Below are 13,289 nucleotides of genomic sequence, written 5' to 3' on the forward strand. Positions count from 1 at the left end.
TATATGGATGACATTTTAATACCTGAATATTTTGCACTTCATTTACTGATCCTGAACTTTATAATAATAATATAATGAGTAATAATAATGTAGCAAATTATGTTCACATGATGTTCATTAAAATGGGCCTTTCCATGAACAACGGCTATATACACAGCTGTGTAACCTACACAAATCACCATCAGGATAACACAGTATGACACAAAAATAATGCAACAAACATGTACGAAATATCATGAAATGCAAGCATAACTATGGTATGTGTCATGGAAGGACGTCTGAGATTATAAATTGCATTGTATCTGGCATTCAGATATGGCAGAAGTCAGGGTGACGCTCAACAGATCCTATAACCAATTAAATGTTTATGACTATTTAAAGGATTATCAGGGACTTTCCAAAATGAAGCGACCTGACTGTAAGTGTCAGCTTGTACCTCTTTCAGTCACAGTGAAACTCAGTACGAGAGTGACTCATAGTACATTTCTGACATTGTAAAATGATTAGGTTAGATAACCTAACCCTATTAAATGTAATTGAAATTATGTAAAGTGGTTACATTCTTCACACCTTACAAATTACCATTCGCATGCAACAAATACAGAGAATCTTGAAACATGTCGAATCAGCAGACAATAAGAGTTTTGGAAGAATAATTCATTTGACCAATTGAATGTTTGGTGAATGTTTAGTCAAAAGATGAGGACTCGTAAATGGTATGTATATTAAAGGGATTGGTCACTCTTCCGCTGAACTATCTTGTACGCCCCTTACCTGACGCTGTGATTGTAATTTATAAAGTTATAAATATGGATATTTTTCTTACAAAAACTCATTGCTTCACTCCAGAAAGGCCTTTATTAACCCACTGGAGCCGTATGTATTACTTTTATGATGGAGGGATGCACTTATAGAGTTTGGATTGTTTTTATGTATAAAAATATTAGGAATATTTTTTATATATACAGTGCAATGCAAGTGAATACACCCATACTAAAGTTGACTAAAAAGAGGAATAAAAAATCATATTTTGGAAATTGAACGTAATGCCTTAATTTAAAAAATTAGGAAAAATCCAACCTTTAAGGACACCAATTTTCTTTGTGAATGAATAATGTATCGCAAATAAATAAATGTTCTTCCTTAAAATACATGGTGCATAAGTTAGTACACCCCTGTTAAATTCCCATAGAGGCAGGCAGATTTTTATTTTTAAAGGCCAGTTACTTCATGGATCCAGGATACTATGCATCCTGATAAAGTTCCCTTGGCCTTTGGAATTAAAATAGCCCCACATCATCACATAGCCTTCACCATACCTAGAGATTGGCATGATTTTATTTCAGTTTTGATTTGCATTGAGAGATGATCTTATGGAAAGTACCCCATGCCAATCTCTAGGTATGGTGAAGGCTATGTGATGATGTGGGGCTATTTTAATTCCAAAGGCCAAGGGAACTTTATCAGGATGCATAGTATCCTAAAAAAATAAATAAAAAAAAATACTTAAAAATAAAAATCTGCCTGCCTCTATGGGAATTTAACATAGGGGTGTACTAACTTATGCACCATGTATTTTAAGGAAGAACATTTATTTATTTATGATACATTATTCATTCACAAAGAAAACTGGTGTCCTTAAAGGTTGGATTTTTCCTATTTTTTTTAATTAAGGCATTACGTTCAGTTTCGAAAAGATGATTTTTTATTCCTCTTTTTAGTCAACTTTAGCATGGGTGTCTAAACTTATGCATAGCACTGTAACTCGGATTGTGTTTGGCTGAAAGAAGCGAGTAATATACACCTTGGATGGATTGATGGGGAATAAATTATGGGGTAGTTGTCATTTTTGGGTGAAGTAACCCTTTAATTAGTACAATAGATTTCAACATTGAAATAATCAGCAAATCATCATATTAGAATGATTTCTGAAGGATCATGTGACACTGAAGACTGGAGTAATGATGCTGAAAATTCAGCTTTGATCACAGGAATAAATTACATTTTAAAATATATTACAATAGAAAAGTTTAAATTGTAATAATATTTGACTATTTTTTTAAAACCAATGATGTTTTTGATTTATTTTCTGATGAGTGATACCATAAATAGTAACTAAATAATTTGCATTTTTCTCCATGTCCCAGATGTTGAAAGGTAAAACACTATTCTACAAAAAAGTACGGAAGCATGTTGGCGTGATATCAAGAATAATTTGTAAGAAATACCCTCTGCTAGAAATACACACCAAAACTAGCACTGCTTACTTGCAAGGCACGCTCATTTTTATAACCATTTTAAACATTTACATTCACCAACTATTCAGTTTAATTGACACAAATAAGAAAAGACACAAAAATTGTGCATATTTATACTTTTACTTCGATTTCCGTGCAGAATGCATATGTGGTATTTTCCACTGACAATGAAATAAATTTAGTGCATCTTTAGCCAGGAAGTGCTTGTGAATCATTCATGCTTTGAGTAGAGCTGAAGGGAACATTCTTTACAGTGATTAAAGAAGCATGTGGTCAACTATAAACTGGATATGCAGATCCATTAGAGGACAGACAGTACATCTAAGCAGAGTAATACTGACGTAACAGCACAGCTCAGGTTCCACTAAAACTCAAGTGATCATATTAGGTGAGCGGATTAAGTGTTAATCCCATGTTCTGTTTACATACTTGACATTCTTCCAAGCATTTGGCAGTGTTCAAGAGTTAAAAAGGGATGTTTATGGGTTTAAGACAATGACATGATGTCTTGTGGAATGTGTTGAAACTTGGAATGTGTCGTCTTGCTTAAGAATTAGACAAGCATCTGAACAATGGTTTCCTTCTCGACTGACGCCAGTTTCCTTTTTGAAGATACTAACATGCATTCACATGTAAATGAGCAGGAGGTGTTCAGCTGCATCTACAGATGCTCACAATGGGGAATGCATTGGAAAGGTTGTGGGTTTGGGAATCTATTGGGTGTGTGACAGCGCCCCAGCACCTTGACCATATCCAAAGCCTTTTGGTCCAAAGCTTTTGGCATAGCAACCTGTGTAGGGCACAAGACGAGGAAGTTAATATGACGCCATTACAATGGTAAAGCTTTTTAATATGAGTGGTGTTCTCGCCACCATGATTCTAAGTGCTATTAGGGCAGAGTATTGACACAGATTTCACAAATCAGTTAAAATTCACACTGTAAAAAAAAAGTTGCCGCCATACATTTTTAAGTATAATCAATTAAATTAAACTGGCTTAAAAAATTTGTTGAATCTTGTACATCTTATAAAATAAAGTTGAAAATTGCTTAATTTTTTTTATAAGTTAAAGTCATTTGCTGATCATCATATTTTTTACAGTAAGCTCTTGATTTGATATGAATATGATTAGGATATATGTATCAGGTACAGTGTCAATTTTTCTTTGACATTTTTAATGCTGTGAACTATAAGGAAACCCTTTCAGATTGTACATTAATAATACAACAACACTAAATTACAAATCGAGTTGTATACAAACATTTAAATTGCACATAAGGTAGTTTATGTCAACTTTTGATAAATTATTTCTACTCATGAGATTTATTCAAACAGGAGATATCACTTGCAGATTAAAAATATATTGAAAATGTAATATAATGCATTTATTTATAAATTGTCCTCTCTAGAGTTAGTTTTTCTTGCTAACTATCACATTTATGGACAATAACTGGCTTTTCTGAGGGAAATGTAACTACTCAACAATGCTATGCTGTTTTTTGGATGACTATAAATCTGCATTTGAAACACTGAGCAATTACATGAGACATTATACATTTCAGTAAGTTCTACTGTATCGTTTAACATACCTTCTGATGTTTAATCATGTTTGTTTTGTGCTATAACTAGTGGTAAAGAGGAAGAGAAGATTCGTTTCGCTGTGGCAACAGTGACATTGAAGCATGCCAAAACGGCATTTATTGTTTGAATGATGTGATAAAACTCAAGGAATTTGTAAGCTGAGACTTTGTTTCATATCAAAAGTAACAAAGCACGAAGCTTACTGCAATTTTTGGAAGGGAGGCGCGCTACATATTATTTTAAATCAAGTTTTGTTCATGCAGCACCTGAAAACATTATAGACTGAAAGATTGATCTGAGGATTTAAGAATCAATATCGGTTCTTTAAAATGAAGATTCATCAAAATGTATTACACAATATTGTCAACCCAGCCCTTCTCGCGATGCCATTGCTAACATTTTCTGAAAGTTTTTTAAGTTCATTATGCCTTTGCTAGGGTGTTCTGTGTGGTTTCTAGGTGGTTGCTTGGCAAGAACCACTAAAAAGAGACAGGATAACATTGGATACTTTGCCTTTGCAGAAGATTTCTCCATCCTTGTCAGCTAAAGTTGTGGATTCCAGCCCCTTTCCACAATTCGCACACCGGAAACAACCCTTGTGCCATGCCTGCAGAGGAAGGAAGACAACAGTCGCTCAATGAAGACCATGTCCAAAGCTTACAGAACCATAAACAGTGGCTTATTTCATGTTGGTGCGCCACCACTGCATTTCCTCCTGCAGTTTCTGCTTTCGTCTTACATTTCCTGCCCCTATGACTTTTTCAGCCGCGTAGACGGCCTTGCTACACCGTGGACAAACATCAGAGCTGCCAAACTTTTGAGCAAACTTGGATGTGTTGGGGTTATTGGTGGGTCGGTGTTCTTGAGGCCTGCATTCAAGAGACACAGAACACAAGAATCAGAGGATGAACAGTCACCAGATTGGCCACAGTTTGCTAGATTTCCAGCACATCATGGAATGGTTCCCCACAAAATTTAAATTCTGTGATCACTATAACATTCCAAATCTGTCTGACATTCATTGTCTTGTGGAACACAAAATAAGTTGTTTTGAAGAATGTTCATGCTGCTCTTTTCCATTCAATGAAAGTGGATGGGGACCAAGAGCTTTCAAGCTCCAAAAAGGGCAAAAAAGCTATAAAGATATTATAATATTATAAGTGGTCTTTACAACTTGTGTGCTATATTCCAAATCATTAAAAAAGAGCAGCTTGGATGCTATAATTTGAATGCATTTATAGCAGAACATCCAAGCAGAGCATTCAAGACATATAAAGTAGTTGGTTGCTTTATATCAGTCAGACCCTTTCCATATACTGTATAGTGAGCGGTTCTTGGCCAGAATAAGCTAGAGTGTACACTCTGATAGTCAAAAGTCTGATCTTGCAAGACTAGAATAAAATATGGAGTGATATTTAAGAATCAAAACGCAAATCAGGTGTATTTTTCTTACTCCTCGGCTTTAATGCCCAGCGACTCTCCTTTGTCCATGCTCAGAGTTCCTGCACCAGCGCCGTAGCCGTAGCCTTTGGGCCCGTATTTTTTGCCGTAACAGGCCTTGCAGTAGATCTCATTCTCATGGACGGCCACTGTAGTGCTGTCTAGATTTTTCCTGCACACCACTGAAATGAGAAGAATGAGTGAATTTGTCAAAAAACATAGATAAAAGTGTTCTGCAGTGACCTTTAGCTTCAAGATTTCAATGACAGTAACCTGTTGCTTTGGGCAATATAGTAGATCATGTGTTGAGTGGGAGGATATCATACTAATATATGATTGTTAGAAAGATATATATTATTTAGATGAGAAACTATGAATATGTTGTGTTTTATATTAGAAAAGCATAGATCGATAAAGACTATAATACTGTGCTAGTTTTGTGAATTTTGCAATCCTTCAGCTCTGTCTCTAAAACCTTGGCAGGGTCCTGTGTTTGAGTTTTTTATTAAAGGGGCTTTGATTTTCGTCCTCCCCTGCCGACAGTCTGTCTGGAATGCAGATTCCTTTGAGGGCCCAATGCAGGGTAATATTATGCATCATAAAGTGGCTTGTAAAGACAAAACAGAAGAGGGCGCCAGAAAACGGCCTTTACTTCACGTAGTAGTCTGAAACTGTTGGACAAATACTGCTCTTACCTGCCTGATTCACATACTATCCAGAATTAGAAGTAGTTTCACCCAAATCATAGTAGATGTCATATGTTTTAAATGTAAGAAAAAAGTAATAATGAATTGTAAGGTAATGCATTTAGCTAGATGTTAAAGGGTAGTTCACCCAAAAATGAAAATTCTGTCATTAATTACTCACCCTTTCCAAACCCATAAGACCTTTGTTCATCTTCAAAACAAATATAGATCTTTTTGATGAAATCTGAGAGCTTTCTGTCTCTTCATTGACAGCCTATGCAACTACCACTTTCAAGATCTTCATTTGTGTTCTGAAGATGAAAGAAAGTTTTATGGGTTTGGAACGGCATGAGGGTGAGTAATTAATGACACAATTTTCATTTTTAGGTGAACTAACCCTTCATTCTCCCTTGCAACAAGACGGTCTGTGATATCAAGGCAATTTTATGAGATGGATATGTTCCTATATTTGGTGTACTGCTTTTTCACACACACACAAAAGTACTTCTCCTTCAACCAAAAGCAAACATTTTATTGTGTAATACGTAAATTATGAAACAACTAAAGTATGTCAGTTTGCTCTTTCAGTACAGCTTTCAAATAGCCTAGAAATCTAGACGCACCCTAGCGGCAGCAAAATGTATTTCACAGCCAGGGTAGTCTAGCAACTCTCAATAAACCTTCTCGCTGCAAAAACCCAGATTGGGTCAGGCCAATCACGTTGTGTATAGAGTAGGCGGGGGTGGGTTTAACATACACGACAGAGATGCGACGGTTACCTGGCTGCTGCTACTTGAAAACAAAGAATGGCGGCTGCTGATGGAGAACAACGGTCTTTCGAATCGGCTTTGGCCGCGACTCTGGAGGACTTGGAGTTAAGTTTTTCTTTGAGAAAAGAGCAAAGAACGGCACTTAAGTCATTCTTAAAAAAAGGAAGATGTGTTCGTCGTTTTGCCGGCCAGATATGGCAAAAGTTGAATCTATCAACTAATCTCCGCTGTAGGGAAAACGCTCTGGTTGGTTGAAGCGCTGTCCTATTGCGTGCAGAGGGAATTTGAAAGACAGACGTTTATCCCGCCCCTCGGATTGAGCCGTGACTATGGTGAGTTTCCAGACCTAACATCTTGATGTAGGTCTGGCTTGCCAGGCTAGCTTTCAAAGCATTCAGTCATAGATTTTTCATTTTAGCACAATGTGTTGTGCCTGCTATTGTACAAAAGATGATAATTATTAACAGACAAATTATGTATTAATAATGCCTTCGGTAAACATTGTTAAACATGCTAATCTACTGATACTGTGTGGACTCGAGTCATGGCACTGGACAAAGGAAAAAGAACAGGACTTACTGCACAGGAAGCAGGATCTGTGGAAGCTCCGTCCTTCACACTGCACTTCCTCTGCGAAGTACACCGTTTTCTGGCAGCAGCCACATTTGTTTCCACCCCCAAGAGGCATCCTGAAACACACACACAGCAGAGTAGCTCACAACATGTGTCCTGAAATCACCTACTTTTGGGAACCTCCCAATGGTTCCCTCAATAAAAACAACACACAGTAGGGTTTTAATTCAAATCCAGAAAATGCATTTTTATATATAAACACTTTTTGTTATATTGGTTGAAACTCTCTTCACATCCATGAAAACAATCAATAACAGTAGGGTCAAAATATTGAAACATGTACATATATCTTCTATGGAAGTCTCAGGATAAAAAAAAAAGTTCTTCCAATCATTGCATTCGATGTCCTACCCTGCCTGCATTTCTATACCTCCACGCACCTGCTCGCGCAGACGTCATCAGCGCATCCCGTAGCATGCAAACAAACAGCAGTCGCTTTTTACAGTTCCTCCTGAACCAAAACAACAAGCTTATGCTGCGTTCACGCCATGTCATAACCATATTTACAAAATGGCAACCCATGATGTTCTAAAGGTCAGTGCTCTTTAAGTTGTTTATGTTCATTATTATTGTAATGTTACGTGCTTTGAGACATGAGGTAGTTTAACGCCGTCTCTCGTGAGGCTTTGCAGAATCTGATGTGTGTTCATGTGTTTTGAAGGAGGCGTGGCTTTAGAGTCGCTCAGAAGGGAGGGTGGGATCTCATGCTTTCAAAGCTAAAAACAACTGAGGTCAATGAGAAGTCCTAAAGTTCTGTACACGGCATATGTATGCAATTCTAGTTGGAATTTAGCATTGAAAAAAAGATAACTTTGCATAAAAGTGATGTCAGACCACAAGAGAAATATTATGCCAAAAAAGGCATTGAGATTAGTAAGGTATGTAGGTCTGAAATCTGAAACAGGGTGGCTTTGATATAGAAGCATATTTGGACTTTCAAAAGCACATACTTGTTGTGACTCCAGAGTACAGCTTGAACTTCACGAGAGAACGCAAAAGCATGATTCACAAATTTCCTCCATCTTAGACCTTGAGGGTCTTTCCAAATACCCATACTTGCGGTCTTTGCACTTGACCTCTTGTCTACCTACATGACGTATTTCCTGTATTTGGCCCAAATGTTAAAGTAGGTGTGAAGACTGCAAGTGCGTGTAGAATTTTTGATTACCTGATGGGACACACTTGCAAAAATGCAAGTGTTTACAGAGCTTTATTTTAAAGAAGTTTAAAATAAGCTTCTAAATGTCTGGTCAGTAGTCCCTATGTAACAGAAAACACAATTTAAAATTGTGGTGCTTATAATTAAGTGATACAAATGCAAATGTTGTACAAAATACACACAGCCTACTCATCTTTGCACCAAGAAAATGGCACTTTAACAATTTGTAAATGCAGTATCTAATTGATTTAATTTACAGTAGAATGTTTTTATCGTGATTGTGGGGCATGCGATTTCCCGAATCTAATGCATAATGGGATACGCTTAGCTTTGAATATTGCTCCGATGCGGTATTCAAGATAGTGTGCATTAAGGCACTGCACTTTGGTATTTTTTAGACATGGGACAGTCTTGCGCACTTACTTCCTGTCACATGCACGTGCTCTCAAGTGGCCAAGAAAGCAAGTGTGGATATTTGGAAAGGCCCTGAATATATTCAAGCTCATGTGGGCTGTAAGACTGGAAAAACTGGAAGAGAGGGCAACTCTCTGAGAGAACAAAGGAAATTAACATTTGAACTCGTGTACCATTCGAGATGCAAGTCTTACCTCAGAATCATCCTAATCTACATCTCTTTCCCCCTTCCCCCATTCCTTATCTCTCATGCTGAGATCACCAAAATTCACCCAAGAATCTATATGGTTTAATGTGAATAATTATCATACAGTATTACACATGTTTGGTATCATTTGAAATGTCTCAGTGTGACTGGTACAAAGGTCTCAAATAAAACAAAAGGTAATAAAGTTTTTAAGAGTTAGAAATAACTTGCACACAGAGGAGGGTGTGTCTTCCAGGCAAATGGCATCCTGCTCCCAAAAGGTGTAAACTCTGAATGCAAATTCCCATTGTTAGCAAATGTTTCCATGTGAAAGGAGTTTCTGTCTTGGTCTGGGTATGTAATGAATTGCAACAAGAGGCTCGGGGCGATTCTGTATCTCAGATCAGCCCATAATGTTGAAGCATACCTCTACTGAAGTAAACATTAAGTTAAATTCAAGTGAATGCAATTTCATGGGGGCTATACCAAAGTATCTTTGATTGTGTAAATGTGAATGTGACCGATCTCAGGTATATAGCAATTACCTCTGTTTGATGATCAAAACTGATGGGCTTGTGAATGTGAGACCCGCGTTAAACAGAAGACGTGAGGACCTCTGAGCGACATAGTTTCCTAATCTGAACGGGTGAAATATAATTAAAGAGTTAAAAAGAATAATCAAACATTCGCTCACTTTTAATGATGCTCAGTATCATTAAAACCTTTTTCATTTATGGAGTCAGATGAAATAACGAGGTAATACATATGAGAAAATGTATTTCATTTAATCTTGTTGTGTTGCGTAAAAGGAAAGACAGTAACGCACAGAGACCTTCACCTTTCTTAGCGGAAACCCCCTTTTGGACCGATAAACGGGCTTACAGCGGGAATGAAACGCAATTCCGCTGATTGGTCAATTAAAGATTGAACCTTGCCTTTATCAGCTCTTCCTCAGTCCCAACAGAATAAAAGCCATCCGCTGCTACGGTTCTTAAAGCTTTTATTGCAACTCTTTCTTATCAAACAACCAGACTAACAAAACAAACCGCACAGAAGCAGATCCTACAAGGCTTTCTTCTGTGTAGGCATAAACTAATGTTTCACGTGTAGGTTGCTGAATTGATCTCATAAGTGTTAATTTACTTCACATCTGCACCCACAACTACCCTGTTGCCTACATCTTTGGCATACTGCCTGTTTTATTTATCTGTCAGCTATCAAAATCTGAGCAGAGTGGATGCATTTAGGTTACATTCTAGTGAAGACATTCTACATTCTTGTTTCTGTTTGAATTAAGATTATTTTTCTTACCCCATGGACAGATAATTTAGCTTGTTTTAAGCAAAAACTCACTTAATTTTGATTAATTCCCCCGGAAAACAAGACATAACATCTTATCTAATTTTACTTATCTAGTGAATGCATCTTGATTTAAGAATTTTTTGATATTTGGTCTGGAAACCAGACAAAAATTCTAAGTAAGAAAAGCATTTTTTTTGCAGTGTATTGATTTAAGTGTAAATACACAGCAGTCATAACTTTTATTCAGAGCCTGCGTTGAGACAGTGACACAAAACAAAACAATACAAGTGTCATGTTGCTAACAATATGCCTTTACATTGACAGTGAATCATGTGCCTCTGATCTTCTGTAATTGCTGGAAAATGTCTCATTGATTTTGTCCATAAAAGGGCTTGTTGGTTGTAATCGAGACATTCCTGCATAGTTCTGAGGTCTCCAGTCTAAACACGAACTCCGGCCCCTGACTGCAAACATGTTGGGTTGTCATGGATGTGAGGAAATGACACACAGCCACACATGCAGATAACATTCTCTAGTATAGTAATACAGAGACTGAGTGCTCTCTTATGGCCATTTCCTTCCTATTGCAAAGGTTATATATAGTTTGATAAAGTGGCCAGACTATAAACAAAGCCAGAGTCAAGGACGTTTGACAGTATTATGATAACACTGTGAAATTGTTTTAGGCAGTGGTCTATCTGAATCAGATTTAATCTACTTCACACTTCCTTTGATATCAGAATCCTCAGAGTTTTCTGGATGCTTACTAATTAATCCAAACTATGCTGTATTAGTTTCATTTACATATGGGAAAAGCCAAGGTCATATGTGTCAAAGCTCGCCCACAAAAGCCATGAACCCAGATAAGGTCTAAACTCCAACCAACCAAAGAAACAGCAACATTTTACAAAAACACACAACTTTTGTAAGAATAGGGCCATAGGTGGTAGGTGAACTAGGAGTGAGATAGGAGATGCGCTTCCCATTTTCGAAACATATTTAAATTTCCTTAAAATAGTTTCAGTTACGTGTCACCGCAAACGTACACATCCCAGCATAAACACTCCTGATAAATGATTTGTTATCACAGCATCTATGTTCACAAACCACTGTTAATTTGAACAGAAAAGCAAGCATACTGTATGTGGGATTTGGCATGGCAGAAAGCATCCAAAGAACGCTTCCTTTATAATCACTGAAAAGCGACCACTCATCTTAGATAATTGCGATCTCACAAAGTTCTATTACAGTAAATGAAGCGGACTGCACAATGAATCTCTTATTTACAGATCATGCAGAACTCAGAATCCACTTATCACTCAAAACACCAGAGTTTTTGTTCATTGCTAACTTAAACACCTCTGATTGGCAATTGCATGCAAGTAATCAACAGATATGTTTGTGATTGGCTATATTGCTCAAGGCTTTAAAAATGTGTTGTAATTAGAAACGTTTTGCGTTCTCCAGAGCGGAAACACAGATATGCACTGGATCATTTTCCAAATATGTTTTGGCAATGTGCTATTATTACAGACACAACTGAACCTAGACCAGCAGTTCTAAAATCTAAATTGAGTTACATGTGAAATGGTGTTGTTTCCCCATGCCCTAACCCTCACATTGTGTTCCAGTTATTTTGACCCAGAGAGTATTTTCTTTTTCCTGAAAATGGTAGTTAATGTTATCACATTGGAATAAAACGTACTTACTTTCTCACACAGGGTATAACAAGTATGCTCCAAAATGACCTGCCTAATACAGATTGCTTATAAATATCACATTATGCCATCAATGTTATTGTATTGGATTCAGACTTTTTATTATCTACTTTTTTTTTTTTTTTTTTTTAATTAGCACAGGTTTTGTTTTTCTTTTTGTAACGGATTGATCGTAGGCCTCATTGTTCTGAGCTTATGCAATTCAGTTTTTTGTGGGGAAAAAGCCTGAGTGAACTTTTTAAAATGGCATAAGCTCAGATCAATGAGGCCTCCGATCAATCAGTTACCAAAAGAAATACATAACCAGTGCTAACTGAAAGAAAACAAGTTGACAAAAATATTGAATCCCATATTTGGTGATAATATGGCATAATGTGAGATTTACCATCAGTTTAAAAGACCAAGAACACCAAATTAGGTAAAGGATTTTCAACATCGCACAACGGTTTTAAATGAAAGCTCAGTTAAAAGTCTAGGTCTTCTTTTTGAGAATCTTGGTCAAATTGTTCCCTCTCAGACTGAATGATTTTTAGAGTACAGTTATTCTAGAAAACAAGACAAGACAAGTCACATTCCTGATTTCAGATTAGAAAAGTTAGTAGTAGTTTGTAACTGTGAAAGAGAAGAATTAGACTTATATAAGTAAAGGTTCACAAAAGTTGCATCTTCTCTTCCAGGAATTTTGTCAGCTCAACAAAACCGAACAGTTCAGATGAGGTAGAAAGAATTTAAAGAATTTCTGGAAACCAAAACTTCAAAAAGCCTCATGAGCTGCACACAAGTTTGCAGAGCCATTGCACAAGAGAAGCGGAAAAAGCATGTAGGGGACAAAAAAATACACTGTGAAGAGCTTCTTACCTGAAGTGATCGTTGGTAGGTATGTGGCTATGGACAGAAAATCTACAGTCAAAGTCCAACAGACTGTGGGAATGAGAACAGCTTCTTCTGTCCTAACACATGCAGTGGTGGAGGGTCTGTATCAAACTTTAGTGCAGGAGCTCAGGGTGTGGCAAACAGTGAGGGAAGTGAGCTGTGGTGAGATGTTAAAGGAACAGCACTACTTCATGACCCTGCTGTGTGTTTGCTCTCTGACGCCCCCTCTGTGACTGACAGACATGATTCATCCTAAAAACGACCTGTTA

General features: G+C 37.1%; 2 protein-coding genes across 2 annotated transcripts in view; both read right to left on the reverse strand.

Annotated features, from left to right (window-relative positions):
• Positions 1-1,851: 1,851 nt before the first annotated feature.
• On the reverse strand, positions 1,852-13,264 carry csrp1a (cysteine and glycine-rich protein 1a). The gene is made up of 6 exons (XM_081386383.1): positions 13,006-13,264; positions 7,314-7,423; positions 5,292-5,460; positions 4,578-4,707; positions 4,352-4,445; positions 1,852-3,048 (listed from the first exon to the last, which is right to left on the reverse strand). Exons 2-6 carry the CDS (start codon positions 7,420-7,422, stop codon positions 2,972-2,974), a joined length of 579 nt encoding a protein of 192 aa, XP_081242509.1. The 5' UTR covers position 7,423; positions 13,006-13,264; the 3' UTR covers positions 1,852-2,971.
• Positions 12,688-13,289, reverse strand: part of LOC308703186 (pleckstrin homology-like domain family A member 3) — a gene marked incomplete at its 3' end in the record, with an annotated part of 1,289 nt that continues 687 nt past the window's right edge. Inside the window, exon 2 of the mRNA XM_081386507.1 lies at positions 12,688-12,692. Within this exon, the coding sequence (XP_081242633.1) occupies positions 12,688-12,692 (5 nt within the window). The remainder of the gene's footprint in view (positions 12,693-13,289) is intronic.

This window comes from Scardinius erythrophthalmus, assembly GCF_964197995.2.
Source record: "Scardinius erythrophthalmus genome assembly, chromosome: 15".
NCBI lineage: Eukaryota > Metazoa > Chordata > Actinopteri > Cypriniformes > Leuciscidae > Scardinius > Scardinius erythrophthalmus.

Bases quoted from the DNA above. Each gene is read 5' to 3' on its own strand.
- csrp1a (XM_081386383.1), bottom strand. From the start codon at position 7,422: ATGCCTCTTGGGGGTGGAAACAAATGTGGCTGCTGCCAGAAAACGGTG. The intron at 5,461-7,313 runs GTAAGTCCTGTT...TTCTCATTTCAG, and splicing joins CAGATCCTGCTTCCTGTGCA to TGGTGTGCAGGAAAAATCTA. The intron at 4,446-4,577 runs GTAAGACGAAAG...CTTCCTCTGCAG, and splicing joins AAGTCATAGGGGCAGGAAAT to GCATGGCACAAGGGTTGTTT.